The sequence below is a fragment of the Lactuca virosa genome, chromosome 5 (assembly GCF_052849685.1).
Source record: "Lactuca virosa cultivar CGN04683 chromosome 5, Lactuca_virosa_CGN04683_v6, whole genome shotgun sequence".
Taxonomy (NCBI): Eukaryota; Viridiplantae; Streptophyta; class Magnoliopsida; order Asterales; family Asteraceae; genus Lactuca; species Lactuca virosa.
This window is the reverse complement of record NC_136430.1, coordinates 464,288,057-464,312,783: the sequence shown is the minus strand read 5'-3', so window position 1 is coordinate 464,312,783 and position 24,727 is coordinate 464,288,057. Positions and strand designations below refer to the sequence as shown.

Sequence of the window (24,727 nt, the reverse complement as noted above, 5' to 3'; positions counted from 1 at the left end):
AAAACACTTTAATTTTTATAATTCAATATTTTCTCACTTTTCTTATAAATTCATACTTTTCAAATGTTTATAATTTTATATTTAATTTTTTTTAAATAAACCCATGTAATATATGGATCTCACACGGTCACACCTAATAACCTAATATATAATAAAAAAATACATATAAATAACCCCAAAAATAAATGAAAAACATTTTAAATAAAAAGCCAACAATTTCGTTGGAAATAGCCTTAATAAAATCCAACGTGCTATGCATATCAATCAGATCGGTTCTATTCAAAATATTGAATGTGAACAAATGAGATAAGGCAATGAACTTGTATTCGGGTTTCGGTCTTCGTTACGGGCTACTCAAATGGGCCTATCAACCTTAGTGGCTTAGTCCTTAGACCCTTATCAAGGGTGTTTAAGAGGGCCGGCAGTCCGGCACGATCAAAGGCAGGCTAAAGTCTAAATCTCTATAAGAATTAACCTCCGTCGCCTCCGTCTGCGTCTGCATCTGCATCTGCATCTGTCGTCTGTTGTCTATACGCTCACAAATTAATCCTTTTTATGTTGGGTATCCGATACTCCTTTTTGAGATCTGTTCTTACTAGTGGTAGGTGAAAGTGAGATGGTGCTCAAAGACCAAAAATTCTTACGCTGCTTCTTCTTCGTTATCGTCTTCTCAATACACGTGGTTGCACTCGATTCTGCCGATGCGATCCAAGGTTGCGGTGGCTTTGTCGAGGTGCAGACTTTCTTCTTCATCAGACTCTGTATATAACATGTTTTGATACTTTCTAGTTGTAGTTTATTTATGCTTAATTTCTTTTAACCTTGGTAGGCGAGGTCGTCTTTGATTAACTCAAGGAAGCCAACTGATGCGAAATTGAATTATTCACACATCGCGGTATGAGTCTAAATTAGTTTCTAGTTAATTTCACTGAAGCAATATTTTAGTCTTACGGTTTTCACTGGAATTTTGTTTAAAGTTCCAAATTAAATTTGTCTACGCCAAATTCAAAGTAATTATGGATGAAGCTATTATGTACTTGAGGACATATATAGCTGGGGATGTCTTAGAACTCCAAACAACCGTGCTTACTAATATGCTATTTATCTAACTAAAGGTTGAGCTGCGTACCTTGGATGGTTTGGTGAAGGATAGAACGCAATGTGCTCCTAATGGTTACTACTTCATCCCGGTTTATGAGAAGGTACGGAAACATACACTATTGGCCTACTCACTTACTCATGGTGTGCAAGTTTGTATCCAGTGATAACATACACTATTAGTGAAGGATAAAACTTTTTACCCCCTCATGTTAACTTTTTAATGATTTCAATTTTCAAAGTATAATTTTGAGTCTCAATGTTGATATAAAATTATGATGGTTTAATTTAATTTGTTTTAACATTTATATATAGTTATGATGGTTCAACTTAAAATTGTTTGAACGTTCTCTATTGAATTTTTTATGTATATAAATCGTGGAGAATAAAAAAAAATGTTTCTAACGTTAACCATGGCACACGACGTTCTATGAACTTGCAACCTAATCGGTTTTTAATAGTTTTTAACTCAATTTAATATTCATCTTTTTAGTTTCAGTACTTTTGGAAACTAAAACCAAATAGTAGAATCATTTTAAACTTTGCGACAAAACATGTTTTTAGACTTTGAAAACCATGTTATGATCAAGGTTAGGCATAAGTTAATGTTATCACCTCAAAAATTGCCATGCATTTGTTTAACCTGGTCTGGTTAATTAAAGATGATATTCCCCTCAGGCTCCATCCCAAATAAAATGTTATGCATGCTAGGATGTCTATATGATCAACCAACAAAGTTCTTGTTTAGTCATCATTAAGTTTGGTACTCCACTGAGAATCTTGAGGGGAATTAAGATGATAATCGTGGATGACACATTATTGCCCTCTCTCTCTCTCACACACACACACACTCATTAACTTCACCCTGCTCAAACTATCTACCCACCATCAGAACTACTAAAACTGAAAATATGGATACCCTAAAGGATTGGTAGTTTAGGACTTTAACCTTCCCCCTGAATTAATCTTCATGAAGTCAAATTTATAAACTTTATTAGTGGGAATACTGTCACGTTCTCTTTGAATTGATTACATGAGATTTAAGGTCACCTTTTCCTTTTGTCCTATTGTAATTAATATTAAAGTTTTTTGTTGTTCTTTGTCTTTGGCATATTGCATCAATACGTGTTTGGTTGTTATGGACGGTTTCTTGTATTATATTACACAAGTTGCATTTAGAGGCTCAGCTTCAATATATGTGTTTATATTTATTTTCTTTGGTGTAGGGTTCTTATGTTATCAAAGTTAAGGGACCTGAAGGATGGTCGTGGGACCCAGATCAGGTATGTACTTTTGATTTATTGAAATACTATATACATATATCTTTATATATAATGTATATATGTATGTATATATAAGGAAAAGTGAATATGGGGCTGTTATGCCCTAACATTTGGTGTGGAATCCATCAAACTTATTTTGAGAAAAAAAACAAAACCTTTAATTTATTCTTTTACATAAGTACATAACAAATCAAAACCCTAAAATTCAATTTTTTTTTTTTTCGTTTCAAAACTGTACATGCGACTGGTGCTCCCCGATTGTGCGACCATCGAAATTCCATCTTTGGCCTCTTTTACCACTAGCCATAATTCCATCATCATCACACTTTTGGATAAGCATGCCAATTATAAATTTGTTAAGTGCTGCAGCACCACAACAAGGGAGCTCTCTTAGTAGTGTGGAATTCTGGATGTGTGTCAGTAGGGTGTAGAATGTATACCAAGCACCATGGGATATAGCATTGGCCCAACAGTAACCAGTAAGAGCTGCTAGTTAAATTTACACAAAAATATGATATATAATGTATGAGGAGCCATTTTCGCCTTAAAATACCCAAAAGTTGTCAACAAAAGGGACTCCAAAATACACACAAAATCGAACCATTCACACACTATTCAGCTACTTAAATTCAGTATGTTTTCTCCAAATTTTTTTTACTGATCTTAAGTTTAACCTTCTTAAGTTCAAATCAGGAAGGGAATTAGAATCCATTTGGTGATGAATATATTGCCGGCACATCAACCAATTATAAACAGGTAAACAACATGATAAAGAGCTAAAAACTGAACTCCAATCACAACCATTTTAGTGAACCAACATAGCATGTAAATAAAACTAGAACATAAACAAATCATATAATGCCTCAGTTTACTAAGGGTATTGCATATTTACAACACTTGGTATGCTCTATGCATCTCTATATTTTCCTAAAAAAGTTAAAAGCTAACAACCCATTAACAAACATTACCAAAATCCAGATAGAGTTCCTAGATACTGCTCCTTCAATGAAGAAGCAAATCAACTAGCAAAAACACCAACAAGATTGATAGATATAGAAAAAGTTTACATGTCCTAATAAACCTGATCCAAACACAAAACAATAAAAGTCGGAACATAATTGAGATCCAATTAAGAATATCCACAACCAAATAATTAAACCTAAACATCAATTCATATTGTTCAAACACATCAATAAAAAATAGAAAGAAAAACAAGAAACGAGAAGATTGAAATGAAAGAGGGAATGATGTAATTATTATATAATACATGGTCTAGGGCGAACGGCCTAACTCCAGGTTTGCACTCTGCTCATTATCTAATAAATGAACAAAAAGTTAAGTAGCAGGGTAAGATGATATCTGAAGATCTTTTTTTGGTGGAGTAGGTGTGGTCGATTCTAGAAGATATGCTGCCTGCAAACCTTCAACGGGTGCAACAACCAAATCTGGCGAGTATCAGTTTAGGTGAAAGATGAGGCATCAAGACTGACAGAATCACGTGTTGCCAAACTTGGATATTTTTATTTATCACAAATATTTTTTTGTCTATTCGATATCAGTAGCCAAACTTGGAAAAATTAGGTGAAGCAAAAGAGTAAGATAAAGGTTCAATTTTTTTTTCTTCAAAACGACATAGTTTGATGGGTTCCACACCTAATGCTAGGTGTATAACAGCCCCATATTCACTTTTCCCATATATATATATATATATATATATATATATATATATATATATATATATAATTCTGCCAGGTGATTTATGTGAAGTAGTTTAGGATACACAATGCGGAAGTCTGATGTCTTTACTTTTGTAGGTTCCCGTGCTTGTCGATCATACTGGATGTAATAGAAATGAAGATATAAATTTCCGGTTCACAGGGTTGGTTTAGCTTATTAGTCATTTCCATACTTATCTCTAAATCTTTTTTGTAGAATTTATTTCACTTTATGTGGAATATTTTTTAGGAGCTTATGTGGTCTATATCGTGTTGGACTTGAGCTTCTACTGTGTGGTGTCTTTGCAGATTCAGTATTAGTGGAAAAGTTGTGGGAGCAGTTGGCGGTGAGAGCTGTTCGTCTACCGATGGCGGTCCATCAAATGTAAATGTTGAGCTTCTGGATTCCAGTGGGAATATTGTATCGTCTGTTTTGACATCAATAGCAGGAAGTTATTCTTTCACCAACATAATTCCAGGTTAAATTTTTTCTTGTGTGGACCTAACTATGCTAGGAGTTAATCATTCTAAGAGCTCATGACACGTATTATAGTTTTTATTATCTTATGAATTATGTACATAACAAATCCACAAACAAAAAGCTATTTTTAAGATTTATATCATATTTATTAAATTTGGATCCTTGATGTTTTTGTTTGATGAATTTCGTGCTTGTTACATGATATTGTTGGTGGGTTTGCTTTCATTATCTAATTGCATTATATTTTTTGGTGTAGGAAGGTACAACCTACGCGCCTCCCATGCTGATCTTAATATTGAAGTTAAAGGTTCCACAGAGGTCATATACATATACCTATCTTTTCTATTATCTTTCTCATCCATTATGTTTCCACTCAATTGGGAATGCAAAAGCAATTTACATGGTTCTCATCCCGCATATAAACTGTTAGGTTGACTTGGGGTTTGGAAATAGCCAAGTTGAAGATGTCTTCTTTGTCTTTGGTTACAATATACGTGGATTGGTAGTTGCACAAGTGAGTCTTCCTCTTTTTAATGCTTTTGAAATGCAAAATTGCTCATCCTGAGTCCATAATGTGCTTCACACTTTAATGGACTGAAATACTTTTCATTTATTCAGTTTGAATAGCGAGTTAGATTACTAATATCTATCATGTTGCCTCAGGGAAACCCCATTTTAGGGGTTCACTTTTATCTGTACTCTGATGATGTCAAGGAAGTGCACTGCCCACAGGGTTCTGGTAACCCCTCTGGACATAGAACTGCACTTTGCCATGCCCTATCTGATGCTGATGGAACATTTATATTTAAGTCAATTCCATGCGGTAATATTTTAGATTCTTTTCCTCCGTCTCTCTTGATTAGATATGGCACTGAATCTGTTCATTCCAGCGACATTTGCATGGATAAAACCTTCCTCTAGAAAGGTGTATCTTTTCATGTTTTTGAGGGTTCATGCTAATTTGCTTTACCCTTTAAAAAGATTCATAAGTTGTAGGATTATTGTAAAACTTGAAAATATACTCTGAACTACCATATCATTTAGTGTTTAGTGATTCCAACCTCTTAATGGTTAAGAGAAGGTAGGGTTCCTTCACCGTTTAGAGGCCATTCATAGGCTTTTGATTCCTTCAAAGATTGTATCAAACATGCGGAATGCTGACTGATCAAGAGGTGACACTCTGAATGGTTTGGTTAATACGTTATCAAACATCCCCTAAGAGCATCCACAACGGTCATTAATTTGACCTTTCAAAAGTCTTGCAAGTGACATGGCTTAGGCCATGTCACCAAACTTTCAAACAAACTTTCATGTACTGCAAGACTTGCAAAGATTAGTTTATAATATCTAATTATATATGAATTATGTATGTTAAAATACTTAAATAGTAATTCAAAATATCTTTCGTAATTACAGACTATATAAACATATTTACACAAACATAATAGATATAAATTCTATACATATATTTATATAAAGAGTCGTAAGTTCTATATTGTATTGATATCACGTAATAGGGTTACATAGACACACACACACACATATATATATATATATATATATATATATATATATATATATATATATATATATATATATAGAGTCAAGATCAAATAAGAAGGAAATTTTTGGTAGGAAGGTAAGAAGTTTTTTTTCTACATATTTTTTTCGCGAACAAACAAAATGAATCATTAGATGATTCATTTGTAAGATGATTCACAAGAAAAAATTCTCAAAAAAACATCTCGATGATTCATTTATACAATGATTTTGTTGTTATTCACTAAAATTGTCATAAAAGTGAATTTTTTCTTAATTTACTTAAAAATGAATCAAAAAGATGTTTTTTTGGGAATTTTTTCTTGTGAATCATCTTACAAATGAATCATCTAGTGATTCATTTATTTTGTTCGTCAAAAAAATATGTAGAAAAAAAACTTCTTACCTTCCTACCAAAAAAAATTTCTTACCGGATCTATATTATATATATATATATATATAATGTTAACAATTACATATAAGTACCCTCTAGTCTATATTATTATAATTATGTCTATATTATTATAATTATGTCTGATACGCCCCCGCAAGCTAAGGACGGGGAACGACTTGCAACTTGGATCGAAGAGATACAAATCTTGGAGTTGGCAGCGGCTTTGTGAAGATATCAACTATTTGATCATGCGTTGATATGTGTTGAACTCGTAGTTCTCCTTTAGTAACCTTTTCTCTAACAAAGTGAAAATCAACCTCCACATGTTTCGTACGAGCATGAAAGACTGGATTAGCAGAAAGGTAGGTTGCGCCAAGATTGTCACACCACAAGACGGGAGATGAGGGACTGTTCACACTAAGTTCACGAAGAAGAGCTTGAAGCCAGATGAGCTCGGCAACCGTGTCAGCTAGGGCTTTGTATTCGGATTTTGTGGAAGATTGGGAAACAGTACGTTGTTTTCGTGCGGTCCAAGAGATTAGGTTGGAACCAAGATATATAGCAAATCCCCCTGTGGACCGACGGTCATCTGGGTCACCAGCCCAATCAGCATCTGAGAAAGCAGTCAAATTATCGGTTCCCTGCCAGTGAGAGTCAGTAAAAGCCTGTAATTGAGTGTTGGAGGTTTGGCGAATTAACATGCCATAAGCAACACTGCCATGAAGATAGCGAAGAATGCGCTTGACCGCAGACCAATGATTATCAGTTGGAGCATGCATGAAGTGACACACCTTGTTTACTGCAAATGTGATATCGGGCCTGGACAAAGTAACATATTGAAGGGCTCCGACGACCTGGCGATACCGTACATGATCAGAGTAGAGAGGACTGTCATTAGTCGCCAAAGGAATGGAGGTAGTCATCGGAGATGGAGTTGGTTTTGACTCTGACAGGCCAGCTTTTCGTAGTAGTTCCATAATGTATTTCCGTTGAGAGAGGATGATGTCAGAACCCCGGGGAACAATTTCAATGCCCAAAAAATATGAGAGATTGCCGAGATCTTTAATGGCAAATGTGACACTGAGTTGTGTAATAATTTTGTTGATGACATCATTGTTGTTACCCGTGATGATGATATCATCAACATAAATTAACATGTAAATAGTGATGCCGGTGTGGGAGTAAATGAACAAAGAAGGATCGGTTTTGGAGCCTTTGAATCCGAGAAGGTGAAGAGCTTGTGTAAGTCGTTGAAACCAAGCTCGAGGAGCCTGCTTAAGACCATATATTGATTTGTGAAGCAGACATACATGGTTCGGATGCTTTGGGTCAATGAAGCCTGGTGGTTGCTTCATGTACACAGTTTCAGTGAGTGTGCTATGCAGAAAGGTGTTCTGAACATCAAGCTGTCGAAGGGACCATTTTTGGGTAATGGCAAGAGAGAGTACCACTCTAATGGTTGTAGATTTAACCACGGGGCTGAAAGTCTCGTGATAATCTATGCCTGGTTGTTGACGAAAACCTTTTGCAACAAATCTTGCTTTGTAGCGAGTGACAGCTCTATCCTTGTCTCGCTTTAACCTGTAAACCCACTTGCAATCAATAATGTTAGTATTGGGTACCATAGGTACCAGTGACCAAGTGCCATTTTTTTGTAAGGCAGAGTACTCGTCTTCCATGGCTTTGCGCCATTCAGGAGATTCATTGGCAATAGAGAAGGATGTTGGTTCAGTAATGGAGGTGGTAGTGTGATGAGCACTCGGTTGAAAGGGAACCTTTTGTTTCGGGTTTTGGCGAAGGTGGGAGGGACGAGTACAGGGTGTAGGTGCTGATATAGGTTTAGGTGAGGTTGTAGGTGCTGAAGTAGGTTTAGGTGTAGGTGATGGTGAGGGTGAAGGTGATGACGGTTGGGAGATAGGAACTGTGGATGGATGGGGTGAACTCGAGGGTTGAGTGTCGGGTGGGTAAGGTGGAATATGATTCTTGGCAAAAGGAAAGGAAGATTCATCGAAGCGGACATGACGAGCTATATAAATTCGATCGGAAGATTAGTCAAGGCATCTGTAGCCATGATGAAATGGGCTGTATCCAAGAAAGAGACAAGGAGTAGATCGAAAATCCATTTTGTGATGATTATAGGGTCGTAGGTAAGGAAAGCACAAACAACCGAAGACTCGAAGGAATGAGTAATCAGGTGGGCGTTTAAAAACATGTTGGAATGGAGACTCGTTGTAGGATGTGCGAGAAGGCATCCTATTGATGAGGTAAACGGCTGTTTCAAAGGCAAAATGCCAAAAGCGTTGAGGAGTGCTGGATTGAGCCATTAAGGTAAGACCTGTCTCGACGATATGTCGGTGTCGTTGCTCAACAAAACCATTTTGAGCACTAGTATGGGGGCATGATCGTTGATGAACAATGCCAAGTGATGTAAGGAAGGAGGAGGTGTTGCGAAATTCACCACCCCAATCAGTTTGAACTTTCTTTAGTTTTGTAGAAAATTGTCGTTCAACTATGGTGACAAAAGTTTTGAAAAGATTGTAAACATCAGATTTTTGAGACATTGGAAAGAGCCACATATATCTAGTATGATGATCAACACATAATAAAAAGTAACGATGGCCATCTGATGAAAGAACAGGAGCGGGACCCCAAACATCACAATAAACAAGATCTAATATATTATTGTTTTGATAAGAAGAAACAGGTAAAGATAGTTTTGATGATTTGCCAGTTGACATGAAGAGCAAAAACTTGGTAAAGTTTTATCTGTAACAGGAAGCGAAAAACTAGAAATCATAAATTGAAAGAGACGGTGTGGATGCCCGAGTCGTCTATGCCAAGTTGTGGAAGATGCACGAGTTGCAGAGAAAACTTGTTGATGAGTGGATCGAAGTTGTGGCAGACGAAGGGAATAGAGACCTTGCTCACTGGGGCCCGTGAGAAGTATAGTGTGTGAGCTCGTCCTTAACAACAAAAAAAGTAGAGTGAAATTCAAAGAAAACATTATTGTCAATGCAAAATTGTTGAACAGAAAGTAGATGTTTTGTGATGTTGGGTACGTGAAGAATTTTTGAGAGATGAAACGTTTTATTTGGTGAGTGAAAGCGAGATGAACCAATATGAAGAATAGGGAGTCCCTTACCATCACCGACATGGAGGCTGTCATGGCCATGATATGCGCGGTTGTCATCCATGCTTGCTAAGATCCGGCGTGACATGGCTGTTGGCACCGGTGTCGGGATACCAAGTGGCTGATGTGGATGGTATGGAGGGATCACGGTTGGGGCACTGAGATGGTAAGTGACCAATACCACAACGGTTGCATGTGCCAAAAACAGTATTCTGGTTGGAGGCCCAGCTGAAGGAGCGAGTACTATCACCACGATTGTTGTTACTACGGCTGTTGTTGGTGCCACGGTAAGAGCCACGTCGCCCTCTGTTGTTTCCACGGTTGTAGGTGGGGGGCTGTCAAGAACCATATAAAGCTTGAGATGTGGCTGGTAGTGTGCTGGAGGGCGAGATTGGTTGAAGTTGGAGACCAAGAGCAGAAGCTATCGATCCTAGTTGAGCAGCGAGAGAAGCCATCGAATCATTGGTGTGTTTGGTGAGTTCTTGAGTGGCATGAAAGGCTTGAATGAAAGGCTGTCGGGATTTTGCAATCATAAAGTCATGATCACTTAACAATGCATGAAGTTCAGTGAAGGCAGTGGGACATTGGCGGGCGGTGATGGTGGACTTGAGACCGTTGTATTCATCGCGAAGACCAGAAACAGCAAGCATGACAAGGTCTTTTATCCTTGACTGGTTCACCAATGGCGGCTAGGGCACCAGCATATTCTTGTGCTCGGTTAAGGTAGGCATCAGGAGTCTCATCTCCTTTCATCTCAATCCGCAAGAGTTGAGTTTTTAAAGTGTATTCTCTTGAAGATGAATGTGATGCAAAGGCACGTTCTAGAGAGAATTACAAATCATAAGAAGTGTCACCTTATACATGACGGAAGGCTGATTCAGAGATGGTAGAGATGATCAACATGCGATTGTGCGCATCATTGGCGATCCAAATCGAGTAATTTGGATTGTCTCTTGGTTCTGGTTTGGGATCAGCAACAGTGGCAGCAACAGGTGGGAGTTGTTTGGGTGGGCATGGAATTGTGCCATCCACATAATCGAACAACTTGTGTGCAAGAAGAGAAGGATGTATCATATTCTTCCGGTAGCCATAGTTGGTTGGTGTGAGGTTGAAGGCAAACTTATGGGAGTAGTGGGATTTCTTTTCATCGGATCGATGCTAACCCTAGCTGTTTATCGGATTGAGTGGGGAGCAAGAATCCTTCGGCTTTGATACCATAAAGAGCCGTAAGTTGTATATTGTATTGATATCATGTAATAGGGTTACACACACACACACATATACATATATATATATATATATATATATATATATATATATATAATATTAACAATTACATATAAGTACCCTCTAGTCTATATTATTGTAATTATGTCTGATATTATATATAAACAAAAAGATTATATTAAATATAATTTTGTATATTTGTAATACTAATCATATGTTGAATTAGTATATGTGTTATCAATATCTTAATAAATATTTGTTAACTATAAATAATTCAAGATATATTTGTTATAAGCTATAAAATAGTTGTTGAGGTGGGAGTGGGGTCCATTCTGTAAGACTGTTGGCATTGAAGTGGTGTATTAGGTAATTGCAAAAGATGATGTGATACAATTGAAAGAGTATTATCATTGAATGGGTTTGGATGCTTTAATTAAAATGTTCTCTATATTGGGTTCTATAAGTTAGTTAAATCATTGTGGTTTATTTTTGTGATATACCTACAGGGGTTTATGAGCTTGTACCTTATTATAAGGGTGAGAATACAGTTTTTGATGTTTCCCCTGCCTCTGTCGCTGTAACTGTCCAACATGGTCATGCAACAATATCTGAAAAGTTTCAGGTACGTAATCATCGCTTGGTTGGTCACTAGTTTAAGTTCTTGCTATTTAATCACTAATCATGGTTATATGCTTGGCTGGTTTAACTGTACCTGTAAAAAAAACTAAACCTGAGCAGGTCACTGGTTTCTCTGTTGGGGGTCGTGTTGTTGATACTAATGGCAAGGGAGTGGATGGCGTAAAAATTGTGGTAGATGGAGTTGACAGGTCTTTCACTGATAAACAAGGATATTATAAGCTTGATCAGGTAATTTCATTATCAGTTTTTTCTCTTATGTTCTTTTAGGTTTTGGAAAAACTGTTGCTGTTTGTTCTTGCTTTATCGTGTAAAATGTCTCACTCCTACCATCTGCCATCATTTATGCTCCTCTACAGGTTACATCTAAGCAGTATCAGATCGAAGCTATAAAGGACCACTACAAGTTTGAAAAACTGGTTAACTTAATGGCAAGTGCACCAGAACTGAGGCACATTTTACATTTTGTCTTTATTTTTTTCCTAATTTCTCCCACCTTTAATGCCTACCGATTTCAGGTTTTACCAAATATGGCATCAGTTGTTGATATCAAAGCGTTGTCTTATGGTGTTTGTGGCTCAGTGCAGATAGTTGATTCTGGTAACAAAGCAAAGGTAATTTAATATTTTATATTCTTCATAAATCTCATTTGTACTTAATTCACTCGTTATATTTTTCCAGGTAGCTCTTACTCATGGACCACAGAATGTTAAGCCACAAATGAAACAGACTGATGATAGCGGCTATTTCTGCTTTGAGGTACTTGACATAATCTTCAGTTAACAGCAAATTGCTATGAACCAACTTGTAAGATGAAACCAAAAAACAAGAACAGATAAACAAATGGCTTTACTGTATTGATTGAAATCACTCAAAATAACGCCAAATTGAAGACCGATGCACGCGATGCGCTCCAAATTGAAAAAATATAAAAAAAAATATGGAAATACTTAAAAATCTCATATAATCATAGTAGTGTCATATTAAATCCTAAGTACTGATAAGTTATAACTAGAAATCGTCTAAACTATCATGCATGATAACAAATAACTTATGAATTATGTGTATGACTTAAGAGTTAAGTAACACAAGTAAACAGCTAACAACTTAACAGAAAACATATAAATAATATGACCAAAGTTCATACTTCAGACCATCAGAGTTTATAGTTTCAGACTTGAGAAGAGAATAGAATATGTAGATTAGTATAATGGAATGGAAGTAGAAAACCTTAGCAGAGTTGATTTCCAATTACTTGGAGAAGATGAGTTGGAGCGATGATACGATTTGCTCTGTTTTGTGTAATTGGGTTTACCGCCTCTGACAAGATTCTTCGTTTCCATCCTTTTTATTTATTTATTTTTTTAAATTTATATAAACCTATTGGCCCACCTAACTTAATTAAAAGCCCATTTTCTATTAATTACCCTAAGCGCAAAGCGGTAAAAAGTGGAAAAGGCGACTGAGTAAGGGAATCACATCGCATCTCATTACTTGAAGCGTTTTAGGTCATCACTTGGGCGCCTAGCGCATTAAGTGCGCCTAGTCGGCGCGTTTTAAACCAAGCTGTCCGGAAGTTGAGAGTGACCCCAACATACTCATCAATGGGCATCAACCCTATACACAACTTCATAACCTTCGTGGTCTCACCAGTAGTGTAGTAAATATCATTATGCTCATCCTTCATTCTTGTAACATAATTCTTCAAGCTTGTCATTTCATCACCACTTTTGTGGAGTAGTAGCTTGGTCTTGCGTAGAATCCTCATGGATTCCATGCTTTTGGCTTCGTTTGGCAGATTAGTTGATAACCTAGCTGGTAGCTGATAAACTAGCTTATGAATTAATTATGTTTGGTATTAAGTAGCTTATAAGCTAGATTGCAATGTAAAATGACATAAATGGACATATAGATATATAACTAAAAGAAAAAAGAAAAAATGTAATTAAGGGTATATTTGGAATATTTTTGAAAAAACTTCATAGGCGTATCAAAAGGTAGCTTTTAAGCTAGTGAATAAGCTACTTTTGTGGTTTTACCAAACAGTAAATTGCAATCTCCTTGGAAGGCTGGAAAAGCTCTAACACAAATCTTCTCCAGATTTGTGCGAATAATTTTCAAGATCTTGTCCTGTTGCAACATCTCTTTTGATATGTTCAAAGGAAGATTATGAGAATCTACGATACCTTTGACAAACGTGAGGTATTCGGGAATGATCTCCTCGCAGTTGTCCATGTGGACGACACGACGAACATACAGTTTGATGTAGTTTGATCTTGCTGGGCTTCTTCTTTGTGTCAAATAGATCACAAGGAGCTCCTTTTGGTACAAAGAGAGCATATTTGAATTCGACTGGAAAGTGCTTCTCGTTCACCATATCATTTAAAGTGTTCACGAAAGACCGCTCATGTGACATTTCCTTGATCTTCTTTAGAGACAAACATTTGTCTCGACTCCCCCTGGTCGCCATTCCTTCGCCGGGTTTCTTCCCACTGTGGCAATGGTTGGAGGAAACAGATAAGAGATGGAGCGACCGGATGAATACGTCGCCTATTGGTGAGATTTGGTCGTTGTTGACTTCAATGGACATGGGCTTAATTTTCTCTCTAATTTAATATAGCCAAGTCCATGTATGTTTTGCAGGCTCAAAGTTCTTATTTCACCATTTAGGACGTGACCTAGAGATAACTCTTCCGCTAAATCTATTAACGGAGCCGTCATCTCAATGAATTTTTTGTTGGTACTCTGCGACCTAAGGAAGATGCCCCGGGATTACGACAACTCTGTTCGGTCTTTGCTTCTAATCCCGGCGGTGCTGGTGGTGATGACAGTGGTGGTCTGCCTCTGCTGCCTTGGCTAACTTCCAATGCAATGGTGAGACAGAAGATCTCTCCCTGAATTGCCAACGTATTAGTGATTTCATCTATTCCCATCTTCTCATTGCTTGTCGACGGTGTTCCCATCCCTTATTTATTTCAACTGCCATCTTGTCATCTTCTAGCAGTCGGTACCATTCAACCTTAAGGATCAGCTTTGAGCTTCTCGTGAATTACACCCTGCTACTATTCTCGAACCCCGGTGGAAGTGGAATTGATGAATGGAGTTGCATCTCTGCTATGGAAGAACACATTTCTTTCAATCCTTCATATATTGTTTCTACCCTTTGAGCCACAGTTCTCAGGGCCATTGTCTGACACCAATTGCTATGAACTGACTTGTAAGATTGAAATCACTTAAAACAGCAAATAAAAAAGAGATAACCTTAATGCTTTGCTAGAGATTCGAGAGCCTCTTTCCGAGGTATAATGACCATATTTCACAAAAGCTACCATACTCTCTTCCCCTCTAGTCCTCTTATAAGCACCGTGCGTAACAAACTCAAACAAAGTAACATACCTAACTTACCCCTCCACAAATAAGACGCCCCTTATTTTGCTGATTTCCAATCTTACCCCTTTCTATAATACATGACTTAAGTGAATGCGTAGCACAAATATTATAAAATGCTTTTAATGATAGCGATGAGTTTGATGTTGTGGTTGCTGTGACCCAAGTTACTATATGTAATCATTTTGGCAATTGGCATGTTGGAGAAGGATTGTTTTGTAATTTCATGCTGCCATGATTTATAAACTGACTATTAAAGCTAATGTGTTTCAGGTTACACCTGGCGACTATCGGTTATCGGCTATTGCAGCCACACCTGCAACTACTCCGGATCTTCTGTTTTTGCCCCCACATATTGATGTCAATGTCAATGGTCCATTGCTGTCACTGAAATTTTATCAGGTGTGTATTAGATTGATAAGCCCCATGGACTTCTAGTTATTGTGGGCAGCCTGCTTCCAAAATTGATGTATGGAGGGCAGTTTGGTCTTTATTTATTTTGCAGGCTGGAGTTAGTGGTGGGACAAGGTAGGGGGGATATCACCTTGCCAAGCTGTTATTCCCTTTTGTCCTTTTCTTTAGTAGTAGTATGAGGGAGGTAGCTAAGAATTATTGTGTAAGAGAACTTTGTTCTTCTTTTGGAGAGACCATTCCTCTCGAATGAATGGAAATCTATCTTTAATTTTATCCTAGATTGAGTATCAGATCAAGAATGTATCAGGGCCTATCATAGATAAATATTTATCAGTATTGATCTAAGAAATATATTGGTATCTTACTTGATGGAACTCACATAAATCTCAGGCACAAGTTAATGTACATGGCTCAGTGACTTGCAAAGAAAAATGTGATTCATCTGTTTCTGTTGCTCTTGTGAGGTTGGATGCTAAAAGCCATGAAGAGAAGCTGACTGTTGGTTTGACTGACCAAAGTAGTGAATTTTTATTTCAAAATGTGCTACCTGGAAAATATGCACTTGAGGTATACCCCTCCTTTACCCTCAGATCTTATGGGAATTTTTGTTTATATCTTTGCGTGCTATTTCTGTAGGTGAATCACCTTTCAGAAGGAGCTATTAGTGGAGAAGATAAATGGTGTTGGGAACAGAGCTCTGCACATGTCAATATTAAGGCAGAAGATGTTGAAGGGATTAATTTTGTTCAGAAAGGTTATTGGGTTAACTTAGTTTCCACTCATGATGTAGATGCATATCTGCATCAATCAGATGGTTCTCGTGTGAATCTAAAAATTAAGGTAGGTCAATACTATAGTCAGTACACTTCCAAGTTGACCTTTTCCTCATATCATTTCATTGTCAATTGCAGAAAGGTCCACAACGCATATGCATTGAACCTCCTGGAGTGCATGAACTTCACCTTGTAAACTCTTGTATACTTTTTGGGAGCTCACCTGTGAAAATTGACACGGCCAACACATCGGTATTTTCTCCATTTGCTTATTTTCAGTATTGGAGCTCGTAAGCCTGCTTCCTTTTTTTTGCTTCATTTCTCATGATTAGCTTGTCTTTTGATTTTTTAGCCAATCTATCTGAAAGGAGAGAAGTATCTCGTCAAGGGACAAATAAGGGTTGAATTGAGTTCACAAGATGGTGTTCACCAGTTACCTGAAAATTTTTTGGTTGACATTTTGAACGATAAGGGAACTTCTATTGATGGCAGTTCTGCAAGACTTGTAGTCACTGGAAACGAGCAATCAGATACAGCTAATTATGAGTTTGAAGTATGGGCAAATCCTGGAGAAAGACTTACATTTGTACCTCGAGATATTCGGTAAATCTTGGGTGTTAATTAAAAGTTAAGAATTCATGCTACATGCCTAAACCAAGGCTAACTTGTAAATGATATGTTGCAGGAGCAAAAAGGAAAGGAAAATTTTATTTTATCCTAGTCAACATATGGTCAAAGTGGCAGAAAATGGGTGCCAAGCTTCAGTTCCTCCATTTTCTGGGCGACTGGGGTTGTACATTGAAGGATCAGTTTCTCCTCCGCTTCCAGATGTTGTTATTAGAATCATAGCCGCCGGAGATAGTCAAAATGGTCAAATCAAGAAAAATGAATTAGCTTTTTCAACCACCACGAACACAGACGGCCTGTTTGTTGTGGGACCTCTATATGATGACATAACTTACCATATTGAGGCTTCAAAGGTTTGAAGTCCTACTACTTTAAGAATACAACTGTTGCTATAACTGCAATTTACATAATCAGCTAATTTTTTTTTAATAATAGCCTGGATATCATGTAAAGGAGATTGGACCCTATTCCTTTTCATGTCAGAAGCTTGGTCAAATCTCTGTACATATACATTCTAAAGAAGATGCCAATGAATTATTTCCTTCTGTGTTGTTATCATTGAGTGGGGAAGATGGTTATAGAAATAACTCAATATCTGCTGCTGGTGGAACTTTTGTTTTTGATAATTTGTTTCCAGGGAGCTTTTATCTTCGTCCGTTGTTAAAGGTACCTGCCTGCCCGCCTTGTCATCTCCAAAGTTATTTTAATTTTTTTTAACCAGCTCATTAATTAGTTGTAATTTCTAGGAGTATGCTTTCTCACCACCAGCGGAAGCAGTTGAACTTGGTTCAGGGGAGTCCAGGGAAGTTGTCTTCCAAGCCACACGGGTTGCTTACAGGTATCTCTCTTTTTTCATGGGAACTTGTAAAATGACTTTGTAAAACAAACTTATAGAAAACTGATTTGAAATGTTGTTAAAAAACAAAGATGTAAAAACGAAATTTGTAAAAAAATGGATATGTAAAAACATGTAAGAACAATTTTGAGAAAACAACATACGTAGCAGGTCATAATAATGACTTATTTTAAACAAATTTTGTAGTTGGTTGGCTTTTTCATCAAGGACTCATGAATTAATCGAGACTGGTTGTGCTTATTTATTTATTTCTTTTCATTCACAGTGCCATGGGTATGGTTACTCTGTTGTCTGGTGAACCAAAAGAAGGTGTTTTAGTTGAGGCCCGATCGGAGTTGAAAAGTTTTTATGAAGAGACTGTAACAGATTCATCAGGAAGTTATCGCCTAAGAGGGCTTCACCCCGATACAACTTACACAATTAAAGTAGCAAGGAAAAGTGGGTTTGACACCTCTACCATTGAACGCGCTTCTCCAGATTCTGTTGTGGTTCAGGTCAGCTCCAAGATACAATGGCATAATCGTAATTTTCTTCCTTTCAAATTTCAAACATTTATCTGAAAAATAAATTGGTGTAGGTTGGATATGAAGATATGAGGGGATTAGACTTTTTAGTTTTTGAGAAGCCAGATGTGACTTTAGTAACGGGCACCATTGATGGAGAGAGAATGAAGGAGCTTCATGAATACCTACGGTTGGAAGTCAGATCTGCAACTGATCCATCCAATATAGAATCCCTGTTACCTTTGTCACTTTCAAATTTCTTTCAGGTGAAAGGCTTGCCTAAGGGCAAACACCTTCTGCAGCTTCGATCTTCTCTGTCATCAACTACCATCAAATTTGAATCTCAAGTGATTGAGGTTGATTTGGAAAAACATACACAAATTCACGTGGGTCACCTCGGATACAAAGTTGAAGATGATAACCATAAACAGGTTTGTTTGTTTGCTTGTTTTTCTTTTTCCTTTTAGCCATGAGTTGTTCGCATTAATAACAAAAGACATTTTACACACTTTAATATACCGAGAGGTAACCATCAAATTTGTTTTTCTTTTTTTTTTTTTCCTTTTAGCTATGAGTTGCTATCTATGGCAACCAACTATTCTCAACTATTTTTTTCAAATTTCTATCAATATTTTTTTCTTTCTAAAACTTTGTTTTTACATGTTTTTTAAAGTTGTATTTTTTTGCAAATTAGTTTTTTAAAGTTAATTCTTTTTTTACAAATTTGTTTTCTGAATATTTTCACATATTTGTTTTTATGCATATGTTTTTATAAACTTTTTTTTTGCAACTTTTTCATGTTCTTAAATAAATTATAAAAAACGAATTTGTAATAAAAAGAAGATTGGATTTACAATTTTGTTTTTCTGTAAAAATGGTAATAAAATGATTTTTTGTAAAACGAAGATTGGATCTACAATTTCGTTGTTTGTAAAAACTAATCTTCGTTTTTACAAATTCGTAGTTGTAAAACCGAATTAGTGCATGTTTTTTTATGAATTTTTACATGGTTTTTACAACCATTACACGCATAAAAAGTGAATGTGTAAAAGATTTAGGAAATGAGTTTGTAAAAACGAAAAATTCTTTAAAAAAGAATGAATAAAAACGGATATCTAAAAAAAAACTAATTTGTAAAAAAAACCAACTTTTAACAAAAACAGATAAACACAAAGTTGGGACAATTTTAAAAAAAAAATACAGACAAAAGTCATTCCAAAAATTAAAAATTGGGCCAAAGTTGTAAAAAAGAAAATTTTGGTAACTTGTAAACCTGCTATAGTTGGTCATTGCCAAAAATAGCATCATCTCTAAGACTATGTTTATCAGTGACCTCTCCAAAACTCCAACCCACAATTAAGAAAAATAGTTTCTCTTATCCGCATATCCAACCAACCAAATTCAAAATTTCCCATTTATCAACAACCAAAAATATATACCTTATGTGGGAGTTTCAGATACATATACAAATATATCAGTATTATACTCTATTTATAGAGAAATAAAGACCATGAATTTTGATATATTTTCATAATTTTTCAGTAAACACATTATCTAATAAAGCGTCAATGCAACAATAAACATAGTCTAACAAAAATTATCATATACTTATTTGATTGCAGGAATTGACCCCGGCACCTGTGTATCCATTAATTATTGGAGTATCAGTAATTGCTTTGTTTATCAGTATGCCAAGGTTGGTGGTTGTTAAGATTCTTTTTTAATTGCATAAAAGAGTGAAAAATTTGTTTGATTTAGCAGTTGGTGTCATATTATTCTTTGCAGATTAAAAGACATGTACCAAACAAATGTAGGAGCCAGTGCGTCAACTAAGAAAGATGTAAGAAAGATACCAGTGAGAAAAAGGACTTACTGAAGACCTTCCTACAATTTTAAATGTGGAACTCATAATCTGTGATTTAGCCATCATAAAACTTGAGTAACCTACGTTTCACGTTCTCTAGCCATTTTTGTTAATTGAAGAGTAAGCTGATGCACAGTGTATTCTTGTAACCAGGGGTAGAAAGATAAGAACAATTTATGTATTTCTTGTAGTTTCTGATTTAAATTTCATTTCTCGCTAAATGTTCAATCAGGTGTTCTTAAATTAATGCTAATTTTGATCATGTTAATCTATATAAAAGAACAATACAAATTGTCCTTGTATGATGTGACTTATTTTTAAGTTATGTTTGACGGACTAGCTGAAATCGTAGATGATAGATGTAAAGCTAACTGCTAATTGATAAAAAAAACAATATTTGGTAAAACTAGTTGAAATATATAAAATGACAAAATGGTATGTAGAAGATTGGTTTTTTTTTTTTTTTTAATTAGTAAATTGTAAATTTGAGAGTATTTAAAAAAAGCTGAATAAACTCTTTGAAACTATTCTGGATAGCTTGAAAAATAAGTTAGATGTAGCTTGCTAAAAATAATTTTATAAAACATAAAGTATACAATTTTTTTTTGTCATATTTAAACAAAGGAAGTGAAAGAATTAAAGACCGATCTCCAACAAACCCTTCAAACTCAAGCAAGCAACTCCAAGCAGCTTGTTGATGAAACTCACACTGCATGAGTCAGGGTTTGTGGTACTCCAAGAAACAATCAAGGGATTGAGAAGATCACTCACTGCCAAACAAAGTGTTGATGAAATTCTCCGTCTCACAAAGGAGATTTATCAACATCTTTTCAATCATGCGATCCCCAACAAGTGTGTTAAAATGAAAACTCATTTTGATGCCAAATTTCAGAAGATTGATGAATTGAAACACTGGTTTGAGGAGCAGATGGAGCTTGCTTCCTCAAAAGGGGGAAATGATCAACAAAATCAAAATCAATCAGATAATCACTCTATCACTCCTCCTCATGATCCACTCTCTCCGGTGCACTGCAGAGAACAAACTCCTCCTCAGAACCAACCTCCAACCACCAAAGAGGTCAACAAAGAACCAACTCCACGGTCATCTCCTCAAATTCCAACTCCTTAGGGTTCACCTCAACAAACTCCTCCTCATCTCAAGGACTTAGAAGAAGAAATGTCATCTGACCATACTGACGACTCCCCCGCTACAACTCAAAAGAAAAGTGACCGGAGGGCTACCAAGTTTGCAGAACAAGTATGGAGAGCTCAACGACAAAAGGAAGAGTTGTAGACTTTTACAATGGACGCACATGCACCGGATTATAACAAAACTCACTTCTTTTTTTTTAGGCCATGTTTTTTATCAAAAAAAAAAAAAAACCGAATATACCATTGTTCGTGATTTTTCGTCCTCTTTCCATAGAAATCCATATTGATATATAAAAAATGAATTTTTTTCCAGAAAACCCACTTCATTTTCTTTGTTTGTTGAAAAGTAGGTCTATTTTTTTATAGAAAAAATTAATAAATATATCAAAATTCATATTTTTTGGTACTCTTTAAACATAGATTCATATTGATGTTAAAAAAAATCGAAATTTCAGTTCAGATTCACATTGTGAACCTGTTCAGATTCATATTGTGAACCTGTTCAGATTCATATTGTGAACCTTCTCAGATTTACAGTGTGCATAATAATAAGTCAGATTCACAATGTGAATCTGAACTGATCGAGCTTTTTCACATTGTTAATGTTAAAAATTGAAATATTTACAGTTTAGATTCACAATGTGAATCTACACTGATCGAGGTTTTTTTTAGTCGGTGTTGATGTTTATTAATAGAGTACAAAAAATTAATATTTTTGGTATATTTAGTTTTTTTTTTTTTTTTTTTTTGATAAAAATAAACTTAAATATTGAAAAAATAACAAAATGAAGTGGTTTTTTTTCGAAAAAAAGTTTGTTTTTTATATATCAACATGGATCTTTATGGAAAGAGGACGGAAAATCGAGAACAACGGTATATTCCGTTTTTTTTTTTGATAAAAAATGTGGCCTAAAAAAAATTTTAAACGAAAAAAAGAGGTGAGTTTTTTTGGTATGGAGGTGAATTTTTTGGTATAATCCGGTGTGTGTGCGTCCAATGTAGAAGTGCATATCTATTTCTTTGGCCGTTGATCATTATGATTTCCGACGCTCACGATTGGTTTCTTGGTTCATTGTTAATTATGGTTCTCTATTGAACCTCACTCACTCTCTCTCTCTCTCTCTCTCTCTCTCTTTATATATATATATATATATATATATATATATATATATATATATATATATATATATATATATATATATATATATATATATATATATATATATATATATATATATATATATATATAAGACAAGTCAGTCGAACCGCTAGTACGCCTCATTCACGAAGCTGATCTATAAGGGGAGTTTAAGGAAGCGGCCTATAAAATGACCGCCATTGGGTATCCACTCTTACCCATCGCTCATTTGATTGGTGGATGGTCATTAGCCAAACGAGTTTGATAGGACAATTCATTCTCATTAATAAGTATAATGGAATTATAAAGTAACTAAATATTTTTATAAAATTCCCAATCTTAGTTACTTTAGGAAAAATGTGAATTTGATGCTAATCCATGAAATTGCATATTGCACTTTATAAGTCGTTAGTGGAGCGTGTGTGGTTAACCGACACACTAATATGGACTAATGATGGGTGGAAATTGGTGTCTCGTAAATTATCATTGATTGATGAAGCGCCTGTGGCTAACCGACACATTGATTAGATGATAAATGACATCGAGAGAACCAAGCTAATTTGCATGATTATTCACATCTCGTTTATGATCCTCGGCATCCCACTCACAAAGTGAGAGCATAATCGAGATTAAACGTGCCATTGAATAGTTCAATGAATCTCATAAGATCTAGGAGTTTCATAAGATTGAAATTGGTAAATGCTTTACCTAGCTAAAATAGATTCGAATTTGATTACGACATCCCTCTTCAAAGTTTGAATCGAAAATATGGATCCTAGCCTTAATTTAATTTTTTTAGGTTAATAATTAAGGATTAAAAATCAACTAACTTGAAATTCTCTTTTCTCCTATTATAGATGTCAAGTTCAGACAACAATGGTCTTCCTCATTCTTCTGGAAATGTTTTTCCTCTATCTGAAGATGATCTTCCACATATTGATCCAGGTGAAAGAATGTTCCCTTTTTCAAGCAATGGTGGAACTCGAGATCATCCTTCTCCAACTCTTCCTCCACTTCCTCCAGTGACTCTCCCCAAGTCATGTTTCCTTCAAGCTGAAAAATACGAAGTTACTCAAGCCCTGTTGGCATGCAAACATCAAGATGGAAAGTTTGTGTGTGCGCATGTTCTGAAAATGAAGTCGCACATTGACAGATTGGGGATGTTGGGTGTCGTTTTCCCAAGGGAGCTGGCCGTTGACATGGTTCTACTTTCGCTTCCTAAGTCATATAGTCAGTTCATTAAAGACTAGTATATGATGGACCACGACGTGACCCTAATTGATATGACACATATGTTAATTATTACTGAAGCAGAAATGCTTAAGAACACAATTGAAGCAAAAGTGTTTGAAGGATCTGTCTCCAAAATTTCCATGGACATTGATATTGGCAATAATGGTAGTCCATAAAAGGTTTCTCTTCCCAATGGAAAGGGATCGGCCAAGGTCAAACAATTTGACAATATGGTAAAGAGAAAGGCTAGTTCTGAGATAGTCTCATGTGCCATTCCTGAAAGGTCCATATGTTTCTATTGCCAACTGAAGGAGCATTGGATGCGAAGCTGCCTAGACTACCTGAAAGATCTTAAAGATAGTAAAGTCAAGTCGCGTGACTCTACTTCAGGTACATCCACTATATAACTCCATTATTTTATTAAGTTCCTATTCATAGATTATTAATACATGATGTGATAGTCATATTTTGATGTTTTGCAGGATCTAAGAGAAAGAAGGAAGCTTAAGAAGAGTGAGTTGAATCTGATCGCGAGAGATGGATTTCGGTCGCATGATTCGATTATCAGATTTTGGAAGCTACTCTTAAGAGTTATGATAACTTAATAGATTGCTTAGGAGATGTTTAGAAACATAGTTTTCATATTTTTGCATTGTAAGGATAAATTTTCCCGCCTTATTATCAATAAAGTGAATTTTTGATTTATCTAGTTTACTTTATATTTCCTTGCAATGACATTTATGAAAACTGGAGGTAATATTTCTATTATTAGCAATGTTAAAAGTGGATTTGATTCTTAATTATGTCGTTTGTGGTATTGTCATAATTAACCAAGTGATGTCACACCCCCAAACCAGACGACGGAAACGTCCGGGGGTGGAGGACTTCATTTGTAGTATCACAACACATGCATTATAGTAATCAGAGTACAAACAACCATTGTATTTAAAAAGTATAAGTATTTACATATGTTTCAACATTGTATACTGAAACTAAATAGTTGTACAAAAGAAGAAGACAAGACATAAATAGCTCCATCTTCTCAAAAGCATGGGGAGTACCTGTCTACTGGTTCCCTGAGAATACAAATAATTTGAAAAGAGAGTATCAACATAAAGTTGAGTGAGTGCATAAGTATTTATGTTCTGAAAGAATGTCTTCTGTTTCTTGAATATGTAAACTGTTTCCAGAAAATCCTATATTTTATGCTGTATTGTGAAAAGTAGTTTTAGTTGCATAAAACTGTTCTATTTATAAACCAATGTTCTGTATTTGTA

The 24,727-nt window shown here is 35.7% G+C and overlaps 1 protein-coding gene across 1 annotated transcript; it reads left to right on the top strand.

The window, feature by feature from the left end:
* The first annotated feature begins 444 nt into the window (after window positions 1-444).
* Window positions 445-20,155, top strand: LOC145114652 (Carbohydrate-binding-like fold). Its single transcript, XM_079050709.1, has 26 exons — window positions 445-733; window positions 830-895; window positions 1,116-1,202; window positions 2,325-2,381; window positions 4,196-4,260; window positions 4,406-4,575; window positions 4,834-4,895; window positions 5,008-5,091; window positions 5,241-5,400; window positions 11,374-11,489; window positions 11,606-11,734; window positions 11,863-11,934; window positions 12,022-12,117; window positions 12,185-12,262; window positions 15,164-15,292; window positions 15,695-15,871; window positions 15,941-16,144; window positions 16,216-16,329; window positions 16,430-16,680; window positions 16,763-17,057; window positions 17,140-17,370; window positions 17,451-17,542; window positions 17,826-18,054; window positions 18,138-18,494; window positions 19,686-19,759; window positions 19,849-20,155. The coding sequence occupies exons 1-26, from the start codon at window positions 617-619 to the stop codon at window positions 19,937-19,939; spliced, it is 3,603 nt and encodes a 1,200-aa protein (XP_078906835.1). The 5' UTR covers window positions 445-616; the 3' UTR covers window positions 19,940-20,155.
* The last annotated feature ends 4,572 nt before the right edge of the window (window positions 20,156-24,727 follow it).